This window comes from Anas platyrhynchos, chromosome 3 (genome assembly GCF_047663525.1).
Source record: "Anas platyrhynchos isolate ZD024472 breed Pekin duck chromosome 3, IASCAAS_PekinDuck_T2T, whole genome shotgun sequence".
In the NCBI taxonomy this organism is placed as follows: Eukaryota; Metazoa; Chordata; class Aves; order Anseriformes; family Anatidae; genus Anas; species Anas platyrhynchos.
Window position 1 is genome coordinate 56,483,344 of NC_092589.1, and position 25,656 is coordinate 56,508,999.

Genomic DNA, 25,656 nt, shown 5'->3' on the forward strand with positions numbered 1-25,656 from the left:
TGTGGTTACCTTTGGCATTGTGCACAGAAATATTCATCTGAAACAGCGCATCTCAGCCCCTCGCTGTATTGAAAACGTTTGCTAATATCCCGGTTTGCTATCTGTGCTCATAGCAGAGTATTTGATCTCCCCGATGCTTTCATTAGTTTAATGTAGTGTGTGACTATTACTTTATACCGGGGTATCATTTGTAGTAAGATAGCTATTAAAAAAAAAAAAAGCCATCCTGAAAGATGGCTCAAAAATGTAGGTCATCAGCAACAGCTTTCCCTTTGGAGCGAAAGTTATTTGGGTGACGTATTTTGATTTTGTGTGTGTGTGTGTATCGCTGCCCTCTCATGAGTGTCCTGCGAAGCAAATCACATTGTTTCGGGACACAATTAGCGGGCTGCGGACGCCTCGCTCCCGTTGGTGTGCGGGGAACAGACTGGGAAGGGCCCTGTGCCATTAGTGACCATTAGGCTGGGGAGGCAGCTGGACCATGTGGACACAACCGCGAGGGTGCGGAATTTGGGTTAAATTTCAGAAGCGTCTGCGCACAAAATGGGGAAAAAAATGGAAAAAAGTGCGTTTTTCGGTGAAACGGGGAGCGTTTCCCTGCGGGGGGGGAAAGCGGCACGCTGGGTGTGGGGAGCGGAGCGGCGCCTCCCCGAGGCTGCCCCTCGGGGCCGCCCGCTCCCGGTGTCCCCCCCTCCTCGTGTCCCCCCCCCATTCCTCCCGGTGTGTCCCCCCGCGGTGTCCCCGGGGCGCGGATCCTGTCGCTGCGGGCTCCAGGCCGCGTTTTGCGGGTGCGCGGGGCGCGGAGGGGGCGATGGCTGCCGGGGCTCGCCCGCCCGTGCCATGCTGGGCCGGCGCGCTGAGGCCGGGCGTGCGCCTACCCATATCCGGGCTGGGGAGGAAAGGAGGAAAAAAAAAAAAAAGAGAAAAAAAAAAAAAAAAAAGTTTGGTTTGAGCCCGAACTCGCGCACACACGCACAAAAAAAAAAGAAAAAAAACTTTGAAGGCGAAGTGTCGGAGCGGGAAGGGGCGCGTGGCGCTGCCAGGCCCCGCTCCCAGCCCTTCTGCCGGCGGGCGGGGGCCCGGATTTTGTTACTTTTTGTTGAAAATTTCCCCTCTTTCCAATTTTTTAACTTTTTATCCCCCCCCTCTTCCCCCCTCCGCTCCCCTCCGCCGCCGTGCCGGGCCCCCGGCCCCGCGATGTGGCGCTGATCATGGCCGCGCAAGTGGCAGCGGCCCCGGCGGGCGCCGCCAAGGGCAGGGCGGGCGGGCTGCCGCCGCGGCCCGAGCGGGGGCCGGGGGGCGCCGGCAGCAGCCCCGCGGGGGCCGGGGGCGGCGTGAGCCGAGCGGGGCAGCCCCGGCAGCGGCCGGGCGAGCCGCCGGCCATGGCCAATACCGCCGCGCCCGCCGCCGGCAACGGCAGCGGCACCGCCGCCTCCGCCTCGGAGCCGGCCGCGAAGGACGGGGGAAGCTGCTCGGCGCTGCCTGCGCGCCGCTCGGCGCCTTCCTCCTCCTCCTCCTCCTCCTCCAACCCGGGCCCGGCCATGGAGACGGGGCTGCTCCCCAGCCACAAGCTGAAGAGCGTCGGAGGCGATCACCCCGCCGCGCCGCCCCAGCACCAGCACCAGCACCACCAGCACCAGCACCGTGCCCAGCACCCGCAGCACCATGCCCACCACCACCACCGTGCCCACCACCCGCACCACCACCACCACCACCACCACCGCCCGCAGCAGCAGCAGCAGCAGCAGCAGCAGCAGCTAAATCAATTCCCGCCGCCGCCGCCGCCGCAGCAGCCGCCGCCTCAGCACCATCCCGTGCAGAATAACAACAGCAGCCTCGGCGGCGGCGGCGGCGGCGGCAGCAACAACAACGGCGGTGGCGGTGGCGGCGCTGCTCAGCCCAGTGCAGACATGGAGCAGCAGCAACATGGAGGAAAAGACAGTGTTTTGGACGCTCAGGCCGAGCCCCCGCAGCAGCCGCAGCAGCTGCTGAATAAAGGCGCCGCCGACGAGGAGGAGATGCCCGGCAAAATGGGCGAGCCCATCGGCGGCCGCTACGACCACCCCGGCTTGGGACCCCTGGGCGGACAGCAGCAGCCCCAGCAGCCGCCCCCGAGCGCCGGGAGCGGCGGCGGCGGCCTCGGCGGCGGCGGCGGCGGCGGCGGCGGCGGCAGCGGGGGAGGCGGCGGCGGCCCCTCCGCGGTGGGTGTCTCGGAGTTCAATAGCTATTATGGCAACGCTGCCCCTGCCCCTGCCAGCAGCGCTCCGGCGAGCCGCGCCGGGCCTTGCTTTGATCAACATGGCGGACAACAAAGCCCCGGGATGGGGATAATGCACCCCGCGGCGGCCCCCAACAGCATGGACCCCCTGCAGAACTCGCACGAGGGGTACCCCAACAGCCAGTACAACCACTACCCGGCCTACGCCCGCGGCCCCGGCGGCCCCGGCGGCGGCGGCGGCGCGGGCGGCGGCGGCGCGGGAGCCGTGGCGGCGGCGGCGGCGGCCGCCGGGGCAGGCGGCGGAGGAGGCGGCGGAGGAGGAGGAGGAGGAGGAGGCGGCGGCGGCGGCGGCGGCGGCGGAGGCTACGGGGGCTCGGCGGCCGGCTACGGGGTGCTGAGCTCCCCGCGGCAGCCGGGCGGCGGCATGATGATGGGCCCCGGCGGCGGGGCCGGCCTCGGCAAGGCTGCTGCCGGCGCGGCGGCGGCGGCGGCCGGCGGCTTCGCGCGGTTCTCCGGGCAGAACCAGCACCCGTCCGGGGCCACCCCTACCCTGAACCAGCTGCTCACGTCCCCCAGCCCCATGATGCGGAGCTACGGCGGCAGCTACCCCGACTACAGCAGCCCCAGCGCCCCGCCGCCGCCGCAGCCCCAGCCCCAGGCAGCGGCGGCCGCCCCGGGCAGCCAGCAGGCAGCGGCGGGCATGGGCATGGGCAAGGACATGGGCGCGCAGTACGGGGCGGCCAACCCGGCCTGGGCAGCGGCGCAACAAAGAAATCACCCGGCCATGAGCCCCGGCAGCACCGGGCAGACCATCAGCAGGACGCAGGTAACCAGCCCCCCGCGCCATCCGCCGCGCCGCGCTCGCAGTTTCTTTATCCCTCACTTTTCTGCCCCCCTCCCCCGCCTCCCCGTTCCCTCTTTCTTTATTTTTGCTTTCTTTTTTCTTTTTCGCCGGTTCCCCCCAGCCCCCCCAACCCTCCCCCAACCCCCCCCCCCTCCCCACACACGCTCCTGCGGGGCCGATCCCGCCGCCCGCCGCCTGCCCAGCGCGCCGCCCCGCCGGAGCCCTGCTGCTGGCGGGCCCGCACTGCCGTGGGGCCGCCGGGCGAGCGGCTCGGGAACAGGGACCAGGCTCCCACGATTTCTGCCGGAGCTCCCGCACGATGATACTTCAGCATCTGCCAACACGGCTTGCTTTTTTTTTATTTTTATTTTTTTTTTCATTTTTTTTTCTTTTTTTTTTCTGTTGTTGTTTTCCTCCTTTTTTTTTTTTTCCTCCCCGGTATTTTTCGTTTATTTATTTATATATTTATTTATTTACACACACCCCCCCCGGCCCATTTATTTATTTATTTATTTATTTATTTATTTTATTATTTATTTATTTATTTTTATTTTTTTTTTTAATTTTTTTTTTTTGCACGGAACGAGTTGCGCGCTCCCCCAGCACAATTAGTTTCGTCCCCGGCGGACTGGCCGCGTTGCACAGCCCACTGGAAGCGGCCGGATTTCCCCCCTTTTATATATATATATATATAAATATACATATGCATATATTTTAATTAATTTCTTTTTTTTTAATTTTCTTTTCTTTTTTTTTTTTTTTCTTTTTCCCAACCCCCCCATCCCACACCCCTCCCCTCTCTCTCTCTCTCTCTCTGTGTGCGCGCCTGAGTCACCGCGCTCGTGTGGCGCCCCGCCGCCGCCGCGCTCGGCTGCCCCGAAAACCTCCTTTTTCTCCCCAAAACCCCTCTGCAGCCCGCGCCTGTCCTCCCCGAGCCCTGAGCGGCCGGAGCGGGGCGCGGGCAGACCCAGGCTGCAGGCAGGGGGTGCTCCTGCCCTGAGGGGCCGGCGAGGGGAAATGGGGAGACCCCAAAAAGAGGGGGCGGGTCGGTGCGGGGTGGCGGGGCGCCGAGCGGGGCCGCGAGTTTGAGTTGTGGAGGTGAAGGGCCCGCAGCCGGCCCCGGGCAGCTGCCTCCGCGCTGACACCCGCCCGCTGCCTGATTGGCTCCCGCTCGCCAGTGGGCACCCGGCGCCGCCGATGTAAATACAGCACCCAAACCCAAACCCAGGCCCAGTCCCAAACCCAATCCCAAACCCGCTGACAGAACGGGACGGGCACAGGGATGGGCCCCACCGGCCTTCCCCTCACACCCCGTGCCCTCCTGTGAGGCAGCCCCGAGGCTCCAGCCGTGCCCTGCCAGCCCCGATCCGTAGCGTGGATGCCACATGAGGGGCTAGGCTGGGTGTGAACCCACAGCGGTGGTGTGAACCCTAATGCCAGCTCGGTGCCTCGCCAACACCACCTCCTCAGCACGCAGCTGCGGCCCCGCAGGGAGAGCACAGCATGGGGAAGGCAGCGAGGAGTCGTCCTGACAGGCACCGCGTCTCCGCCAGCCCCGTGGAGAACCCAGAGAGGCAGGGGGCACCGGGACGGAGCCGCGGGCACCACGCTGCAAGGAGCACCCGGAGCTGCTGGTCTCCTTGTTGCCACGCACAGGCGTGAGATGACGCTTGAGTTCTCGCTAGGAGAGCGAGTCGTGTGAAGGGGAGCAGGGCACGAGAATTTCACGGCTCGCTTTTCCCCTCAACGAGATCCTTCTCTTAAATCTTCCAGTAGCTTTTAGCAGTGAGGAGTAGCAGGAGCAAACGCAGGTGGACGCTTTTGGGGTCCTCAGACAGCTGGATCGTTCTGTAAAGTGTGTTCTTCAGTCAGCAAAACCTGAAGAAAGCGTTGGATGGTATCACAACTGGTGTATCAATCCTAAAAAATAATCACAGAAACCTTGGGCAGGCTGGCTGTGTGTGTTTGCCCACTTCCAACGGAGCACTCCTGTCGTGTTTTTAGATTTTATTCCACTTCCGTATTATTTCTTCCAGGGAAGTAAGATTTTTTTTTGTGAATGTTAATTTTTACCTTTTTAAAATTTGTAGTAATAAACGAGGTCACTGGAAGCCATCAGCTAATAAGGCTTCGCATGCATACCCTTTCATAATTAATCCAAAAAATTCTGCATTGTTTGCTTGCTTTTAAACACAGGTAGTTCACAATTCGTGCCTTTGAAAGCTGGGAAAACTGTGGTCTGATAGAGATGGCACATGCTGCTTCAGAGTGCTATTTCTCACGGCAGAAATTGTTAAAAGTATTTTATTTTTATTGGCGTGAGAGTAAATTCATTATGTCCTCAGTATGACCCTTAGAAATGCTTTCTTGTATTTATGGGTTTATGTCCTCTCTCACAGGTTTCTTTGTTGTTGTTTTTTTGTGTGTGTGTTTTTTTTTTTTTGGTACTGTAAGAAATAGGATGCAGCTTAGAAAGAACGGTCTTGCAAGGGCACTATTCTTTGACGGTTTTATTTTTATTTTTTTCCTCAAAATAATAGTAATAAAGGCAACTCAGCAGAGCTCTTTATAATAAGATTTTTCCATCCGAGTAGTAAGTGGATAAGATAAGATTTTCTTAGATTTTAAGTAATATTTTTAATGTAGAAAATGGGTTGTATAAAATAAAAAATAAATACTTGCTGTTAGCTTACAGAACACAATTATTTCTGTACATTGTCTTTTGGTTTTAATTCCCAAGTAGCCACCTCCAGCTATGTTGTATCAGTAAGTCGAGAAATTGATTGCTTTTTGAAAGAGTGAAAGGGAATATGCAGTCCAGCATTTGAACGTAAGGCTTCTCTCCTTTTTTTTTTTCTTGATAATCACCTGTGCGTGTGCTGTGTGTATGTGTATACACACATTAGAATACACTCACTTGTCATGTGTCTTTGCAAAGCAGATGATGATTGGCCCCACGCCTATAGAAACTATTGTGCTGCGAACAGAAAAAAAAAACAAAAAACAGGGGGACTGTCAGTAGCCTACAGCATCCGAGATACTTGCTCAGGAAATTCTTGCCTCAGCGTGGGCAATTTTTGTAATGTTCAGGACTGCGGCATCCCACTCTGCGCTGAATTCTGTGTTTGTCCAGCCTTTTAAATTATTTAAGGAAATTTTGCTTCGGTTTCATTTAATGTCCTTACCCAGCAGCGAGATGAGATCTGTAAGCTCGAAAAAGAGGCCTCTTGTTTCCGAAGAAACGCACGTTTTCAAAGCAGATGGATCTTGCTCATGCTGATACGTTGATGCGATTGTGGAGGAGTTTTGTGATGCTAGTGCAGTACCTTGTCACTCAGTTATTTTGATTATCGACGAATTCCTTGGCAGTGTACAAATACTGAACGTCCTGAGGCTCCTTTTATTCCACAGCTCCGATTTGCACTGCAGCAGCTTAACACGTTAGGTGGCCTGTCTGTGTGCTGTACGTACCGCTTTCTCCTTCGTGCACGTGCGTAAGGTTTACGAACACCTTACACACAAAGAGAGAGAACTGGGGTCTTTCCAGGAGCACCCACGTAGCACAGGGTGCTGACCTTGTGTTAGAAAAAATCCATCGAGCTGCTCTCAGTCCGTGTGCCTGTGGATCAGCTGTCTGTTTTGCAAGAGAGAAACTCGGAGTGTGCCCCATTCTGCAGCTTTCTGTGCCGAATAGGTTGCCTTTACCAGGAGTTCTGGCTAAGTCAGGGCTGCGGAGTCCTGACCTGTGTCTGAAGGCCATTAAACAGCTGTTAGTGTGGCAAATAGATTCTTGATGTCTCAGTGGGAGAATAAAATACATTTTTCCCTGTGCATTTTCGAATAAACAGCCTGCTATTCACACAGCTTCTATTCAGAAGCTGCAAATAGCAGTATTCTCAGTTAGTAGCATCTATATATATATTATGACTGTGTATTTGACACTTTGTGGTTTGGTGTTCAGTTATTGGTTTCTGTAGCATCGCTTGTGTGCCGACACGTTGAACAGCAGGACCCTGTCTGCAAGGTACAGCGAAGGAGGAGAGATGCAGACCCGTCCGCTGTGTTCCCACCTCCACCGTGTTACAATTCCACCACTGAGTAGTTGATTAGCGTCTTCCAGGCATTCTGATCCAAATCTGGGGGGAGGAAGCACTAATGCATTAATCTGTCACTAAATTTCCTAGTCACGTGTGTGATGTGAAATTTTTGAAATTACTGAGCACGGTCTGCTGGGTGATGCTGTTTCCTTCTGAAATAGTAACCCTAACTTAAAACCAGGTGAAATTCATGCCATGAAAACAAGCTATAGCTACTGATAGATCTGTTCCTTTCTCACGTTTGTGTCTCAAATATTTTATCATCGGTATTTTGAGATTCCCATCGCTAGTGTGAGGACGGCAGTAGTTTATTTATCATTACGTCCTTAAGATTGTACCTGTGTCCTAGCGAGTTACATTTCATTACTTTTTCAAAATGTGCCATTTATCAGGAGGCTTTGAAGATTCTCTGTGGATATGTAAAGCAGGGTTGCCTCACTTGCTGTGCATGCACGCTCAAGGCTTCAGAATTTCAGTAGCGTGTGTTTGTGGTAGGCTAGCTTGCTGGAATGTATTTTAAAATTGTGATTATTAAGGTACTTGGGAAAAAAAAAAAAACAACTTTTTCTTTCAATTTTGGGGCTATTTGCATAGTGCTAAATACATGTTTTGGTAGGATTGAATGAGGACTTTAATTAAACTTAAATTAAAAGTATACCTTAGTGGTTTTCGAATTTGTTTTGAAAACTGGTAATAGGAAAGTGGTATCACGCAGCATTGTTCCTGTATTGCAGAGGAAAGCAAATAAATTTAAAACATGAAAATCTTGTGGAGCCAATTGTATTGGAGTAAAATTGATTTTAGAGAAGCCTTGCCTGTTATTAAATGTAAATATTATATTTTGGTAAAACTGAAGGGTTTCTGTACATTGGGTGCGTGTTTTGGTGTTCTGATCATAAGGCTGCCTTCTGAATTTCTCTGATACATTCCTGTTACCCGGTCCTACACGTTCACACTCTGTTTTATGACGCAAATGCTCACGTGCTGGCACAGTGCTGCAGCAGTTGAGGTGCAGGTGGGCCAGAGGATTGCTTTTGTTTTTCTTCCAGTTCGGGACTGTGGCATTTAGTGACCACCAGGACACGTTACCTCTGGAAAGGCCACATCCACCCTGGATGGTGTTCCGCTGCCATCGAGGAATCCTTAGGGATCAAATTATCCCAAGACACCTTTGTCATTTGCGAACAGCGCATTTTGGGGACGGCGGACGAGTGATGCTCCCAGGCCTACTTTGAGCTAACTTTGCTCTCTCTCAGCAGCGTTGGAGCCGCACGGAATCCCGCCCGCGTTCCTGGCATTGCAGCCCGCCACGCTTCCCTCTTGTGCAGGGTGTGGACACAGCCACGTAAGGCGTACCTGCAGGCGGGCATGCCTTGGCACAACTGGAAACGCGCTTCTCTCGGGAATAAATACGGCCTCGGTGCCATAAACATTAGCTTTTGAATAAATCCAGTCTTACTGTGATTGCATTGTGCTCTGGGAGAATGTGAGTGTTACAGGCATCCATTTACTTTCTCTGTTCAGGCAGCTGAAAAGGCGAGTGGCTGAATGAAACGAGGGATTTGTCTGCTGTGGCAGCGCAGCATAGGCACCGCTTAAACCAAAGGCACCATCACCTGAAATTCAAGTACTCCTTGTGCCGTTTCATGACCATGTACTCAGTGCCACTGGGTTTCTCGCAGAAATTAAGCTCTGAGGAGAACTGGGCTGAGCAAGTGTCCAGGAGCTCAGCTGGTGCTGCAGAGCGTGCTTCCTGATGGGTGCGGTGTAAGGAGCGCAAGTAGATGCTGGGGGGTGCGAGGGCACGCGCAGACTTCCCTTGCCACCAAGTCCCGTCGTTTTCTCTGGCAGACAAATCGTCTTCATTTTTTAAAGTGGACAAATTTGATCCAGAACACAGCGAGGCGTAATGAACACAAAGCGCAAGAAAATTACACGTGACTTTTCAGTTTAGAGCTGCACTTTATCATAGGCGCCGCCTATATTCCAGCTGGGAGAACGAGGAGAATCACAGAATTGAAGGGGTCAGAAGGGACCTCGAAAGATCATCGGGTCCAACCCCCCTGCCAAAGCAGGTTCCTTAGAAGCTGAGTCAAGGTGTCCTTCTGTACCAGGCTGTGTACCTGTCTCTTTTTAAAGAGAAATCCTGCTCTGGAAAAAGCCTGGAGGAGTCTGGTTTCAGTTTCAATGCTTTCTTGTGGGGGATAACAGCAAGCATCAGTCTTACACCCCTCTGATTCTCAACTTTGAGAAGAGACAGGGATTTTTTGTGTACAAATCACAGTTACTGTGTCTTGCTTAAAGATTGCTTTTCAGATGGGAATTGTTCTTACAGCGAGTATAAAGTACCTTTTAGCAAGCCCTGTATTCCCTATATAGCTTCCTCTGAAGGCACCTGCAACTATTTAGAAAATTGTCTAATGTAAGATCATTATCCTGATGCTATTATCAAAATGTTTCATTTATATGTTTATTAAAACCGATGTGGAATCTGTGTAAAAGTTGCCAGCATGCACGGTTTGAAAGAGTGCTGATATATAGCGCATTTATACTCCAAGTGCGGTGGGAATGTTAATTCTCCGCTAACCACCAAGCCGAGTTGTGAGGCTGCTGAATTTCTGAATGGGCAGCAGCTCATCTGTGGGTGCACAGCAGAGTTTGGTGGTTCTGCAGTGTGCGCGAGGAATTGCTTTCGGTACAGAGCTATCAGCGTTTGATCTGCTTTCATATTGCTGCTTGCGTTTGAGTCATGGCGAGCCTGGTAAATCTGTCAGAAGGACGGAGCATGTTTAGAGGTGTGTAATCTATTTATTCCTTTCCTTTCTTCAATTTCAACTACTATTAGTTAATCTTTTGCACCTGGGCTTGCCACATTTCCCAACGGTGTTCTGCCTTTAAGAGTTCACTGCTGCCCTGGCTCTGCCCTCCTTTGCAGCCTGGTTAGGCTCACAGGGGTACTGGGTTTAGGCTCCTGAGCTGGTGGGTGTCTGTGGAGATGCTTCTGGGGGCTGCAGGCCCTCTTCCCCTCTTGCCTGTGGGGCTGTAGGGGCCTGTGAGGCCCTAGTTTGGCCTCCCCCTGCCATCCCCGTTGGCCTTTTTCTGGCTACTGGAGCTGCTGGTGAGGGAGAAGGAGTTTTCTGCTATTTTTTTCTGCTGTTTACAAATAAATAAATTAGGTGTATTTGTTTTTTTTTGTTGTTACTTCTTTCCTTTAGCATGTTTGCTCAGAAAACAAACAAGAAGTTTAGGAAAATTCTCATGTAAAAGCTACTAGTAGGAGCTTGTGAGCTGTTACTTTAAACTGTTACACTTTTTCCTTGAGAGCTTTCCTTGGAATTTATTTTAGGTGTCTGCTTACTGAAAAATAATTCTGTAGCAGGTTATTGTTGAATGGCAGTGGTTTTTTTACCTGTATTAGATACAAAATAGTTTATATTTGTTGAAGCTCTTGTATGGAGTTGCTTGCCCTTTGAAGACCATGTGGCCAGGTTTGCTGTTGAGGCTGTGCAGTTAGGTTGGGGCAGCGAATTGCTTCTCCAACTCACAGCTGCTGTGCCAAAACCCTTTCTGCTCAGCTTTCCATTGGGGTGGTATTCACTGCTCTGGCAACACCGCAGCCTCTCAGGGGTCTGAGCTGTGGCTGCTGTGGTGCAGGTGGGTGCCTGGCATTGGCACCAGGTAGGCTCCTTCCACGGCATGGCTTTGGTCACGTCTTCAAAGTGTGGAGTAACCTGTGATGTGCAAGATGTGGGGGGCTTTCTTACTGTAGCTAGCTGTATCGGGGACTGTGCTTTCCCAGAAAATCCTGAAAATTAAGCTGATTTTTTTTTTCCTTCTTGAGTAAAGAAGGAGAATTGATTTAGAAAATCCCAAAAGGAAACCCTGTTTTAAAACACAGTTGTAGTCATGTGTACCATTCCCCATGCGGACATGCTTAAATTCACAGATTGATTGAAATGGAGTAGTGCCTCTTTTGCACAAGCAGTGAATTCAGCCGTGGCAAGTAAATTACGTGACTTCAGAAAAATGGTATTAAGTAGAGGTTTGGTGCGGGATTTCTGCATAGCTGCCCGCTGACTGCGTGATCTAAAGATAGCTGCTTGGCTGGAGGATACCTCAGTTTCCCTCTGCAGAGATCAGGATAGTATTTGCCTTTTTTAATTCTTTGGGATCGGGGTGCTGTTTCAATATACGGTGCCACGGAGGACAATTAGGCAGCCTAAGTACTTGCTATGTGAAGGTATCCAGCCTGTATTGTACCTTCCTTTCTCTCTCTCTTTCTCCTTTTTATTAATTTATTTATTTTTGATTTGGATGGGATCTGAGCTGAGGTGTTCCCAGCACTGATCATATTATTTGGGTGGGTTGTCAGACTTTGTTGTTTGCAAGCAGGCTGCTGAAACATCAGCGCTGGAAATTACTTCTGAAAGCAAAAGGACAGGATTTGTAGTTCTTAAATTTAATTCTTTTAAAGTTAAAAATAAAGATAAGGAGGTTTGTTTTGACAGCATCAAAGGACTCTGCTGGTTTATTTGCAGCCTTTGATTTGGGCAGAATGCAAGGAGTTGTGTTGTGCGTGCGCGCAGCAATTTGTGCCGTGAATATTTTGGATATTTGCTGCTGATATGAAACACTGGTATCGATGGCTGGCTTTCAGGCATGATTTATGGAAAATAACCGCGCTTCTGTGACTGAATCCTTTGCGTCCCACCGTCCCTGAGCCGCTTTGAGATCCCCACGTCCACAAAGCGAGGGTGCCCCTCAGGGCTCCCCCAGCCCGCCTTGGGGCCGGTTCGCGGCGCGGTGCGGGCAGTGCCCGTGGTCGTTTCCTGCAGGCAGGCAGCGAAGCAGTTAGCTGCTGCGGCGTCACATGAGCACAATATTTTCCCCCTGGCCGCTGCCAGCAGCTATCTATTGCTTTTCAACAACCTCGCTGGCCGGGCGGCGCGCCAGGACGCCGGGACGGCCCCGTGCGTGCGCGCCTCCCTCCTCCCTGCCCCCAAATCCTCCTCCTCCTCTTCCTCCCCTTCCTCCCCAGCCGGGCAGCTTCGCCCCGGGACCTCCCCCTTTCCCCCCAGCTCCCGGCCCGGCCGGGTTTGCAGCCCCCGGCCCAGCCCCTCACAGAGGGGTTTTTCTCCTCACGGCCTCCAAGACCGACCTTTTTGGTGGGATTTGGGGAGTTTTTAGCTTTCCACGGAGTGCCTTTTTTTTTTGTTGTTGTTGTTGTCGAGCGTGCGGTATGCAAATACAGGGGGAATAGTACTACAGAGCATTTTGTTGTGGTTCTTTTAAGTATTAAAAACACATTTTGCTTTTCTAATAAACCCCATAACCAGGCCTTTTAATGTTTTGATATAAATAGCAATTACACTAACTGAGATCCAACCACAAAGAAAAAGAAAACACTTAAAATCATTCAGAAGAGAAATTCCCAACTTAATTGAGCTCTTCCTTTAAAGAGGAGGGGCTGGTGAGGCAGCATCTGGAGCGAGCTGCCCTGTGCTGGAGAGCCACTTTCGTGATGTTCTCAATGTGTTCATGGACGCCAATATTCTAAAAAATAAATAAAGATTATTATTAGTGTGGGACCTGAGTGCTGCAACAGTCTGAGCTGTCAAGAGTTTTGTGTATGGCTGTTGTTGGGGCTGCCTGCCCCCAGAAGGCTTTGCATTGCACCCAGTCCTCCTTGTAATTCCTCCAAGCTCCCTTCCCTGGGAAGCTTCCCTGTTGGGAGGGAGGTCAGAGGGGGCCTGAGTGCCCTGTTACTCCACGAGGGTGTGGGCAGTGTCACGGCAGTGGATGTCCTCTCCTTTTTCTGAAGATGCTAACACTTACGTTTCAGTTCTGTTATGGGATGTGGTCGCTCAAGCCTTTTCCTCTGCTTTATTCGCCTGCAGGGAGAGCGAAATGTGTTTGTCGAGTACTTGCTTCTGTCTCGTTCCTTTCCTTAGCAGAGCTCTGCTACTTCCTTTTATCCAAACACTGTGATCTTTTTTTGTTCCTTTGCTATGATTTCCTTCTTTAAAATTTCATGGTATCTCCAAATTCATCTTCCTCACTTTCCAACTCATTGGAGTGATGGAAAAGCCATCCATATTATCCTCTGCCATCTTAGAGTTGTGTGAAAGCGAGCAGTGTGACTGCATATCCAGGGAGAGGATAGCTTTTGAGTGACCCCGGTACCCATCGCTGCCTCTGACTTGCCTTTGCTCCTCTCTATCCTCCAAGGAATCTGTGCACGAAAACTGCTAGGGAATGAATGACAGCAGGGAGAGCGAGCTCACCAGCCAGCCTCCTGCGTGGGCAGCTCTCCTGGCAAGAGGTTAAGTTGGGTTTGGAAAAACAAAACCCCAAATCCTAATAGGATTAGAAGGAGTCATAGAAGTAGTTACCTGTGGGTGATGGTGCCATTTTTTTCAGGTTCCTCTAAAGCTGATGCTCTTATGTAATAGTGGACAGAGAGAAGAGAGGGAAACAAACAAAGGAGAGAAAAGACAAAATGTAAATGTGACATGGACAGTCTTTCTTTTTCCCCTGATGTGGCAGTTGTAGTTAAAAATCTGTTTGCCCAAAAGATATCTGAGAATGTCAGCTTGAAAATTGAAGTGTGGTGTTGTACCACGTGTGGAAAGTGTAGAAAAGATGGGAGCTGAGGGGAGGAGAAAAACGTTTTGCATCTAACGGTTTATAGTAAGTAATGAATGTGATGTGCAATTTTATAGTACCTAAATTCTGAAATGGAATTCTTATTTTCCTTTTAATTCTTTTTAGAATATTGGGGTGAGGAGGGAAGGACACTGCCAGGGATGTTTGGTTGTTGTTACACCATATTGTGTTTTCTTTGTGGATGTTTGTTTAAGATGGTGAATTAAGCCTGTTTATAAGTTAGTTAAGGTGCTTTCTTTCTTCTAGGAAAATACCTTAGCAATTCAAATAAGAACAAAGGCCCATTTCTCCTTGCCTGGTGACTTCTAAATTTTGCTCTGCTTCTAAAAGGACTGAGATGTGTCTTTGCAAAAATTCTTGTTCCTTAGAGAAATCTCAGGCTTGCCTGTGATAGTTACTGGGCTTTTAGCTTTCAAAAAGCAAGGGTCTGACTCATCCTGTTTGTTCCTTCTCTCTGCTCCAATTCAACATTTTTTCTTTTCTTTGGGTTGATGTCTTTGCTTGAGGAGATGGAGAAAGAAAGTAGATGCTTCTTGTTAAGGGCTACAGCTGGTCATGGTATCATAACAGAAGAGTCGATTATGATTTCTGATCTCTCTGATCTCTTTTTCTACCTTCTTTAAGTCCTTGAGCACATAGATTTGACTTATTCTAGCAAGTTGCCTCAGCCAGAGTGCTAGGAATAAGGAGAAATGTAGTCTTCTTTTTAGAAATGGGGTTATCTTAGGTGCTTATCTTGGGGTTTCTTAGATGGAAGGAGGCAGGATTTTTTTCCCCAATTTATATCTGATACAGACCATTCAGTGACATGTTCTGCCTATTCCTCTGGTATCCTGTGGATATTTGTCTGAAAGGCAGCTTATTATTCTTTTTGACTTCTGAGGATCAGGAGCTGAAATTAAGAGAAAATTAGCGGGAGAAGGGTTGAAACATGTAAACATACAGGACAATATGTATTGAACTAAACAGGTGTGTGCCTTTTGTGTAGCCATCAAGCCAGAATTTCTTTGGGGAAAACTGAAGTCAACTCAAAAGCCTGCTTTGTTTTCCCTGTTCGTTTGTATTTCTCTGTAGCTGCTTGTTAGGCTGCTTGGGCACTCTGTCATAGAACTGTGTTGCTAAAAGATCTTGCACCTTGTAGTGAGGTTCATGGTCATCTGAAGGTGATCCAAGACTTGACCTCTGCCAAAAAGACTGGTCCCATCCTTTTATCAGCTCCCTGCTGCTTCCTTTGTGTCTTAAGGTGAGCTGCATCAGCTCAATGACTTGTCTGAAGACAAATCCCACAGAACAAAACCCATGAATGATTATCTTTCAGCCTGGTCATTGAGCTGATCTGACTTGCAATGTAGTCTTGCAAGGCCAGGGCAAGCTTCCCCCAGGGTGGGCGTCAGGGCAGGGCGTCCTCTCTGGATGGTGCTACAGACCTGAGCCAGCTTACACTCCTCATGAGACTGCATCTTGAGCATAAAAGTACTCTGTAAATAAAAACGGATGTTTTAATTTCTCCATGCTTTTCTGGAGCAGGGAATCATAGTTATTTCTCTTAAAAAGAAACTGAGGCACAGAGTGAAAAGAGATTTTCTTTCTTCCTCCCAAAGATGGTAATTACAGTATAGGCATTCAGTATCTTTAAAAAACAAAACAACAACAACAAAAAAAAAACAACTAACTTTCAAGGGTGGGACTCATCTGGCCATATGTATTGCAGGCATTTATACCTGATCTTATTGTGTGGGCTTGTCTGGTGTAAAGAAATAGACATTTCTTGGTGTGAATCATCTCGACCCGAAGCAGGCACGCAATACAGGTCTAATGAGTCACGCTCCTAAAGCTCCACATTTTCTCACTCACTGTAAAGAAAGTCTAAGCTGATAAGTTCAGGCGTTGATGCCAAAGGGGAGGTGAAGGTAATTCCTTCCACTGTTTGTAATGTTTTCAAATCATAGAGGTAAATGAATCCACATTTGTTTGGAGATGTGGACTAACCTTTCTCATTACCTTGGTGAAACATTAGAACTAATGGCTTTAATAGCCATTTCTTGTTAAGCTTAAGATGCATTAATGTTCTTTTTTTTGTATGCCTATTCAGAGCTTTTCCTGCTGTTGCTTTTGTTGTACATTAATTTTTTCCATGCAAAAACTGTCAGTGTTTCTTTTCAAGAATATTTGTAGGCACAAAGCATTCTGGCACATCTGAAAATATTGGGATGAATTTTCATAACGTTTGACCTAAACATCTAGGTTTGAGATCTCTGTGCATAGATGCAAGCTTTTGATTTGGAAACAGGGCAGTGGTTTTGTCCCACAGGTATTGCTCCATAATCCATTGAAAAACTGCTCATGTTGCTGGTGCTCAAGCTAAATGGACCCCTCCTTGCCATAGCTGCCCGCAGGGATGCTCCTGCTGCTCTCTAGCCCTCCCATCAGCGGTCCTGGTTCTGTGGGATGACAAAAATGTGCATGCGGTGAGCCCCTTGTTGGATCACAGGGGCTGTGTTTGGTGCAAGGAGGGAGGGAGCCCACCTGCGAAGTGGAGAGGTGCCACCGAAGGAGCCCGTCCATGTGGGAATAAATGAGTTGCCTACTGGGGATGTGATCCAGACCCAAAATTAAGGAACCTGGTGTAATTCAGAGGGATAACTTTCTTCAGAAGTACAAAAGAAAACATGGGGATGACTATTCTGCAAAGAGCTCTTTCATTTTTAATGAATTTTTTTAAAGTTAAAAACAGTTTTTGTAAAAAAAGAGATTTACCTGTACTTCTTACAAAATGGTTACCATAATCCTTAATTATCTCTAGGGTCACTTAACCTTTCTTAGCTGAGTGTTTAAAATGCCCAAACTGAAGTATTATGCCATTAATAGTTTCACTGACATCTCTGTGGCAAAGTTTCTCTTCTTCCTACTTTCTGGAGGCTGGTGTAATGGGTATTTCTGTTTGCTCCCGTTTTAAGGGATCTTTCTGATAAACAGTGTCAATTTATTCGGGTTAAGCTTAGGTTTTTGAGCTCTCTATCCTCTGAAAAGTTGTATGTTTTCAAAAGAGTCTGAGGAGCCTTTTGTAGTTTGAGTTTGAAGTTCAACTAGTGGCATGGTTTTTAGATGTACTTTTTTTTTTCCCCCCAGTGTATATGAGGGTGGAAGGAGGAAGCACGGCTTCCTCAAGGTTGGCTGAAATGTTTTAACTTCTGCAGCAAATGAGGTGAGAATGAAATCGTCAGAAGGATAGAAACTAAATTATTGAAGCACTGACTGTTTTAAAGTAGCTGCAATATACTGTAAAAGGCAAGAGTCTAACAGGCAAATGTGTAAACAGCACCTTATTCTTTCCTTGAACCTGGTTGCTCACCACTTGCTTTATATTCTGGGAGCCCAAATCAGCGTGGGAGCTATCACAGCCATTCTCAAAGTGTTGGTTTATGATGCTTCCGCCGGAAGAATAATCTATTACCATGTAGGATAGAGAGAAAAGCATTTGCAAGGAAGATTAATTGAAGCAATTCATCACTTTAAAATGAAGAAGGTTCATCAGACAAAAATAAAAGCGAAGTGTTTCATGTGCCTCCATTGGAATTTGATAACCATTTGTTTTGCTAGGAAATGTATGTGGACTGGGCACCTAGTGCTTGTCTACAGGAGGAAATTTACCAGTACAACGATGTGCTATAATTATATGCTATAATTATACCAACATAACTCCCTATGGAGACACTCTTAGACCAGAATAAGAGTTTTCGTGGCCTATCTTATTCTGCTTCCAAAGCACGTAGGCTTAAGTGGAAAAGGGTACTCTTACACCGGAGCAAGTTTCCACACTGAGTTAGTTATATTGGTATAATTATGCATTTTTTTCCTTCGGTGTAGACAAGTCCCTAGTGTCTTTTCAGCTTTGAACTTTAGTTAAGAATTTCTTGGTTGTGATAAGTGTCTAAGCATTTTCATAGTACATTTTTATAATGGGGCTTGGGTATTTAAACCAATTACTTAGGCCAATTAACATGTTCCTAGGTTGCAGATAACAATAAGATATAAAAAGAGATCAAAATTCATGCTCCTAGCTGCTTGGATGTACCTGCATGTTTCTTTTCCCCTCTCTCTGGTTTTGCAAGTACTCAGTGTACAATGCAACAGGTGGAGTAGCCTGTGGCTGTATAATAAACTCTGGCTGGACACTCTTTGTCTCCTGGTTCTCATTATTCCTTGAGTTTTGTTGTGCTGTCTCTAATTGCACGCATCTCTGAGGATCACAGAAAGATGCTTCCTTGATGAAGTTGAAAAAAACGCTTCCCAAAATGTGAATTGTTTGGAGAATTACTGAAATCTAATGATTTACACACAAGGCAGGCCATAATTGACTTGCTAGGCACCAGTAGTGCAAGAAGCAGCTCAAATGATGCAGAGAGAAGGCAAGGTGTAGGTGCGAGTCTCTTCTGGTGCGTGGTACAGTCGGGGAAGGCTGGCGATGTCCAGAAGATGTTTGGTGTGGGTGATCTCTCTGGCCTGGTGTGGTCCGAAGTAAGTAGCTAGAGCTGGGTGTCGATGTGATCAGCACCTTGACGTTGGCCACCTACTCTGGTTCTCTTCTACCCCTATCTCCTTTGGTGCCTGGAACACAGTGCACTCATCCTCACCTTCACACCTCCCCAAAAACAAACAGCTAAATGCTTCTCATTTCAGCAGTTTTTGCAAACGTCAACATCAATTCCTTAGTAACAGTTTTTCTTATCTATCTTTTTTACTTCTTACTAAACTGTTTTGCTTTTTTATCAATATTTTTAGTATGTCTGTAGCATTTTAATTTCCATGTTGTTTCATTATGCCAGAAGTTGAGAATTATGACTTCAAATGAAAAGCAAATTGCAGAAACAGGAGAAACCTTAAAATAAAAAAAGATGATGTAATAATACCCAAAACATAGAAGAGCAAGGCTGGAAGGGACATCAAGAGGTCATTTAATCCATTCCTCTGCTCTGAGGCAGGATAAGTTGGGCATAAAGCATTCATGATGGATGTTGCTGTATCCTGTTTTACTGTAGTAGTAAAACATTGAGCAAAAAGGAATGCAGAAGGTTATTTATACATATGTTGTCGTCCCGTTCCCTCCCTCCCCCCCCAAAAAAAAAAAAAAAACGCAGAACACAACAATTTTTTTTGAAAGATAGTGAGAGCATGTGATGGTTCATATAGGATTACTTTAAGTATCTGGGTTGTTTCTGGTTTTTGGAAACTTAATGCCTTCTGTCAAAATAGTCTAATTATGTTTGTGCGGTGTTGAGTATAATACCCATTTCTAGAATTAACTGGTAGTCTGCTTTCAGGTATATTTATTCCTGAAATCGTTCTTTTTCTGTGTTGATTTTGTAACCATCTTCTTGGGCATTGGGGGAGATTTAGTTTAAGAATGTGTAGCATTTCCTTTTCATATTTGACAGTATTTCTAGTGTGTGATCAGTTTTGGTTTTCCTTTTTTTTATTTAGTTTCTTTTCCTGTGTGAAAGAACTGAGCAAAAAACGTAGGGTTTGGAGTGTAAAGGGAGAAGGGGAAGAATGTACCCAAGAAGTCATAGTAGTTGGCAGAAGAGCTGGGTTTACCTATAAAGGTTAGATATGAAGTGAATAATGTGTGTTCTAGTTATTCTTCAGAGAAACAAAATCTTTTCTTAAAGCCACATTTCAGAGCCTTACACATGGTATCTGCATATCTTTAATTCTGAAATGAAGTTTGCAAATGAGTGTTGGATGAATAGCATCTTTCTAAATTGAACAATACCTAAAATTGGAATTGCAGATACCCCGTTGCTAAAATGAGTCTTTGGGCTTGTTTGCTCTATTCTGCCTTTTCGTTGTATCAGCTGAGAAACATCTGTCTTTGCTGCTAAATGACCTCTTCTGGCTAGGCCAAGTGATTCTGACAGAATGAACTGTCTCCAGCCCTCATCAGCGGCAGGAGGAGGCTGCTGTAAGTTGCAGCCTTGGAGAAGGGAGAAAGATGAGATGTAAATACGCTCAAATTGCTGTTTCCCACAGAAACAGCTTACTCAGGCATACAGGAAAGATTCCCCATACCTGGACTGCCTCAGTGATTTTGAAGGCTGTCACTTCCTTCTCTTTCCTCCCATTTAATTTGATTGTTGACTTCTAATTCTGCTCTGGATTTGGTGACTTTTAGGAAGCTGGGAATGCTGCATTTTGGGCTGTGGCCAAGGGGGACTCCTAGGCCCTGTGTATCCTCTCTGGCAAGTAATGGAGTTTCTCTGATGTGCTTTTAGGAAATGTGTGCTGGTGTTTCCACATGATGGCTAACGTGGGCTCTCCTAAGGACTGGGAAATAAGAGATGGGCTCAGAAGTGGAAAGAAGCCAAGAGTTCTCAGGCAGGCAATCTGAAAGTAATGATTTCCATTGCGAGAGGGGAGGAAATCCGATGGTTACGGTATATTCAGGTTTCCTGTTAACTGGTGTCTTGGATGAGAAATACCGAAGATCTGGGTCAGCTTTCCTGCTTTTACACTTCTCAAACCAGACATGTCTTGCATGCTGTTTATTAATTTTAAATGATGCGTTATTAAAAGAAAATTATGCTTATGTAGTGAACATATCTTTGTAAACTGAAGGCTCTTGGTAGTAGCTATGCTAAAAACAAACTCTTGATTATAAACATCCAGGGTAACTTAACTGCAGAGGTGTTTCTGCACTTACCATACACGGATGTTATGTGCACGTGTTTCTTGGTGCTGAGGCGCTCTAGATGCTCTTGTAGGCTGCTTCTGGCTGTGGAGGAATTTGTCCCTTTTGGAGACTGTGAGAAGAGGAATGAGGACCTAGAAAGTTTTGCCTGTTCCAAGTGAGAAGCAGGTGAAGTCACTAGGGTTAAACCAGAGTTTCATCTGTTTCAAATCCAGGTCAGATTTTTTTCCTGAATAAGCCATAGGGAACTCTGTATTAAAATGCAAATAAATTTTTAGAGGTCTATTCTGGACAGCTCTCTGGGAGTCCTTCCCAAACCTCTAAATTTATAAGTTTGTTTAAAACCATTGAGTATTGGAGCTGATAATCTTTTTTTTTAAATCAGCAAATCTTTTAATATTTTTGCTCCCATTATTTTGCTTACAAAGTATGTTTGTACAAATACATGTGTTGATCTAAAGAACTTTTTTTCTTGAAGAAGTCAAAGTTTGTCTGTGAATAGGCCCCTTAACGTGTGGAGTTGTTGACTTGCTATGCGTGTCTTTCGGAAGGGCTGCTACATGCGAAGTGCACTCATGGCTCTGTTCAGAATTACCCAGTTGCAGGCTGTTCCTGCCACTACCTTCAAAGGGAAATTTACAACTCCTGTAATATTTGTCCTTTTAATTCTGAAATCCAGATGAAGCATAATCCCAGGAGTGTTGTTCCACTGTTGCAATGTAATCTTTTTCAGATGATACATGATTTAGTTGGAAACAAATTAGCAGCTATGCATGCCTAAAGAAAGCAATTTAATAAACAAGATTTTTGTAAGACCTAATCAGAATTGTAAAATGATACTTGGGAATCAGTTACATTATACGAAGGAGCTGGGGCGAATGTAGGCATGTGTGTGAATTCATGCTTTCCAATCACATTGTTCTCTCAAGTAGTACAGAAGCTTTGACCTTCAGCCTACTGTTTCCTCTGATTTATTTCCTAACTTAAATATTTTTGATCAATAATGAAAAATTCCAGTCATAACTGTAGTTTGTTCTGGTGATTGATTTTAATTTTTTGTAAGCTACTGAAAAAAGCTATTTCTAGTGCTTTAAATCACCTGCTGCTGGTACATTTTTTTTGTTTTGTTCCATTGCAGAAAGTTAGTTTTGTGCTCCTGAGAGCCTCTGTGTTGATGAGGAAGGTCACTTACAACTGCAGGATAGTCACAGGCTCCATGGAAATGTGTTGCTCCAGCACCACAGTCTGGGTGTCTAGCCCCAGACTCGTTACCTCTGTCTGTTTGACCCTTGGACCGAGCTGTTGGTATGCTTCAAGCTGGGGCAGCGGGTGTTTTTATGATGTCCAACCAACGTGATACAAAACTACTGTGGCATGGAAGTTTTTTTTTTTTGTTTTTTTTTGTTTTTTTAAAAAAAGAGCCAGTTAGTTTCCAGGTAACTATTAATATTTTGTGCTATTTACAACCAAGTTTTTTCAGTCTCTACAGGAAACAGTTTTAACATAGAAAATATGTTACAAGAGGAACAGTTTCTTGGCAGTTGGAGAAGTGACAGGGCTTCTGTTGTAGATCTGAATTTGCCTTCCAATTATCCTGATCCTAAATATATCCTTTAGGAATTTTGTGTGTATTGGCTCTGGCTAGGGGCTTTCCCCTGTTTTCTTACTTAATTAAAACCATTTCTTCCATAATGGAGGGGGGGGGAGTTCAGACTAAAGAGAGAAAAAGCTAGTTTAATGAGTAAGCTACCTGCTAAGAGGTTAGAAACTGATGAATACAGCAAGTCAGTGCTCTACACGTCTTTTTAACATCCCAGTCTATCACAGTGTGAGTAGGGTAACTGATTTTTCTCCTCTGTCTGATCTTCTCCTCCTGGTGTGTCAGAGGAATATAGCTCTCTGGCAACCATTTCTCAGTGGGGGCAGAACTTTGTGAACTTCCCTGAGCTGCAATCTCACGTTACTGCTAGGAGCAAGGAAAACAACTTACTGCTTTGTTTGCCTGGTGGAGTTGGCCATTCAGTTATCCCGCTATGCCTCTCTATCCCAGTAGCCTATCTATTTTGCATGTGTGTTTTTTTTTTCCTTCTGATTTTAATCATCGTGAACTCGGAGACCTGCAAAAAGAGATGGAAATTGCGTCAGTCTGCTCGTACCAAAGCAACCTGTGCTGTGTGCACGCAGGGAATGACAGGGCACTTGGCAGGGAGCAGTGTCAGTGGGACAGCAGGAGCCTGGGGGTGGGGAGCTGTGTTTTCTGGAATGCCCCCCAGATTCCCGTGCGATCTGGGCTCTGGCTGATCCCGGAATTGCATCCAGTCAGGTCCATTACAAATGCCACCAATAGGTATAAATCTCTTAGAGTTGCTGTTTGCTTTTTTTATAATGCTGTAGTTTCAGAGCATGGTGTAGACACTTTGAATTTGTTTTATTCAGGAGTACTTGATGCAATCCGGTGCATAAAGCTGGATTTGAGAAGCTGAGGGGCTTATTTCTGGAGTTGTCTCAGAAATAGGTCTGTTTTCTGAAGGCACTAATAGTGTTTCAAGAGGTCTAGCTGAAGCTTAGGTTGTTGTATTTTTCTAAATACGTTTGCCTTGTGAAGGTAGCTTTCTGAAAATCTGGAGTACATTGTTAGAGCATTTGTGATTTCTTCCTTTAAAAACTTCTGGAGTTTTTTCTCTCCTGTAACCTACCATTTCTGACTCCTAATCCTGATTCCTGAGGATGATAACTGGCGAAGTCTTCCCAAAGTCTTCCCATCTCCTTCCTTACCCAGAGTGCATATAATACTTGTTGTTATGAGAGCGAAAACCCAGTCACCGAAAGGTGAAGTGCTGCGCTCGTGTTTGCATAGCAGGTCAGCTGCTGAGCCAGGAATAGCAGCCCTGTCTTATGACTCAGTGCCCCGGCCGCTGCCCGCCGGGCTGTGCTGTGCGGAGCTGCGGGCTTTTCCAAGAATGCCGCAGCTCTGGGGCGCGGAGAGAGCTGCAGCGGGTGGAGGAGCTCTGCTTCGAGGCTCCTACGTGGCTTCAAAATGCTGTGGGAGGGGAAAAACAAACAAACAAAAGCTTTAAAGGAGGTCCCAGATAAGAAAAGTTGTGGTTTTCCTTTGGTCTGATGGAAAACAAAAAGAGATCTGGTTGGAAATAACTTCGCAGAAGGTTGTGGATGTGGAAAAAGTTCCACGCGTTTGGAAGTCAAACTCTGCTCTGCAAACAACCTTAAGAGTGGCCTGTGATTAAATCTTTTGTGTAGTCAACAACAAACTCGTTTTATGCAACCACAACTATGATAAAATTGAATTAAATGGACCTGCTTCTAAGAAAAGCGACTGAATAGCTGAGCACTGCGTTATTCAATGAATGGAAAACGGGGAGGCTGGCTGAAACTGATACGAAATGGTTTTAGCATTCTGTTGGGCTAAAGAGCAAATCTGTGAAATCGCTGTATTTGTTTCCCCCCTGCCTCCCCGCCCTCAATTTTTAAATAGCAGCGCTCTTCATACTGTCAGGATTCAGTGTTGTGACACCCCTACTCAAAAGTTATGACAGCAGTGTAATGACAGCTACTGCCTCTTGAGAATCAATCAGGCAATTAATTTTGTAAATGAAATGCTGATTATACAAAGCTTCACATGAGAGGCCCAGTGATTAAAATCAATTTAACAAATTGTTTCAGGTGGGACTTGATTAATAATTTGCCATAAATGCTGAGGATATATGACCAGCATACCTTTTTTTTGTGTGTGTTAATACAGAACTATATATAACGTTTGGAGTGGGGAAAAAAACTGCAGCTGAGCGTGGTGTATGGTTCTGGCTTGTGACCTAGTTGTGATGGGCTATACGTTTTTGTGGGCACGCTGTTTTCCCCAGTGTTGGTAATGTCACTTTCTCAGCTAGGGCTTTCCCTGGCTATTAAATACATCTAACCTTTAATTTTAATTCTGCTGATAAAGCCAAGTAACTGAGAAAGCATATTCAAATCCAGTTGAATATTTATTAGGCTTAGGAGTTTTTTTTTTTTTCCTTAAAATCTGGAGCTGATGTGGAATATTTTTCCTCCTGCTGTCGCTCACTGGCTTCCAGGACGTGGTGCTTTCCCCTCCCACTCCAGGACGGCTCTGCAGGGAGCCTTCCTGCAGCACTCCCCTCCTTCCATTCGAGGCTGCTCTCTGCTCCTTCCCTGACAGGCACTATTTTTAGTACATCCTTTTCTGTCCATCTAACCCCGTGTTTGTGTAAGAGCTGTACAAAGTAGGTAAGGGAATTTTTTTTGAGTTCCAGATGGCAGCCATGCACAGTGAGTGAAGGTGTTTACTTGTCTAGGAAGCTGAGAACCTCTTTGCCAGACAAAATAGAAGTAACTGGTGTTCTGGGTGGGGTTCTGCTTTTTTTAACTTACAATTTTCTGGGTTTATGAATGGATTCTTCTCTTCCTTGTTGAGCTGCAGTATTGGCTACTGAGAAAGCCTGAGGGCTGTGACACATCCTCTGATGAATCTAGCCTGAGAACTTCCAGGTACTGTTTTTTCCCTAGCTGTATGCCTCGCTCTTCTGCCGAGGGTTGTGATTTAGGTATCAGAAATGACAGAATGAGAAGTTGGAGCACTGGCACGTGAAGTTGAGGCATGGGCACGTGCCAAAGCTGTTGTGTTGGCGAAAACCACCCTGTGCTGACAGTTTGCGGTGCAGATGCTGGACTGTGAGTGGAACTATCTAAAGCATGGCCATGATCTGGCAAAAAGGGGGATACAAGCAGCTGGAAGCAATGAGATGTCAGATGGCTTTAGACGTTACCTGGAAGATGCTTTTAAAGACCGTAGATCCTGCTGCACTAGAAATTACTGTTAACTTGCCTGAGAGCACTTCTGCAGCAGGAAGCAAGAGCTGTTACGTGGCTGAAGGAAAGAGGTCTCCTTTTAGGAGCATCCCAGCTGGTGTGTGTTTGGGGAAGAAGGGAAGAGAATGTCAGGTTGTTCTGGAAGAAGTTTGGGATTAGGAAAGTAGGTTACAGAAGAAGGTAAGAAGGTTGAGGCTTCAGGCATGATGGGGAAGGATGACGTGTCTTGAGTTGGCTTCAGAGCAATGGGAGTATTGTCACTGCCAACTGCTGACATACGGGTAATAAAAGTGACTCG

General features: G+C 46.9%; 1 protein-coding gene across 7 annotated transcripts in view; it reads left to right on the forward strand.

Annotated features, from left to right (window-relative positions):
* The first annotated feature begins 962 nt into the window (after nt 1-962).
* ARID1B (AT-rich interaction domain 1B) overlaps nt 963-25,656 on the forward strand; it is a 321,285-nt gene continuing 296,591 nt past the window's right edge. For 4 of the 7 annotated variants that reach the window (XM_027454398.3, XM_072035944.1, XM_072035942.1 and 1 more), the window contains exon 1: nt 963-3,044. In XM_027454398.3, the coding sequence (XP_027310199.3) occupies nt 1,212-3,044 (1,833 nt within the window). In that variant the 5' untranslated portion in view covers nt 963-1,211. The remainder of the gene's footprint in view (nt 3,045-25,656) is intronic. The other 3 variants (XM_072035940.1, XM_072035943.1, XM_072035941.1) reach the window with 2 other exon arrangements.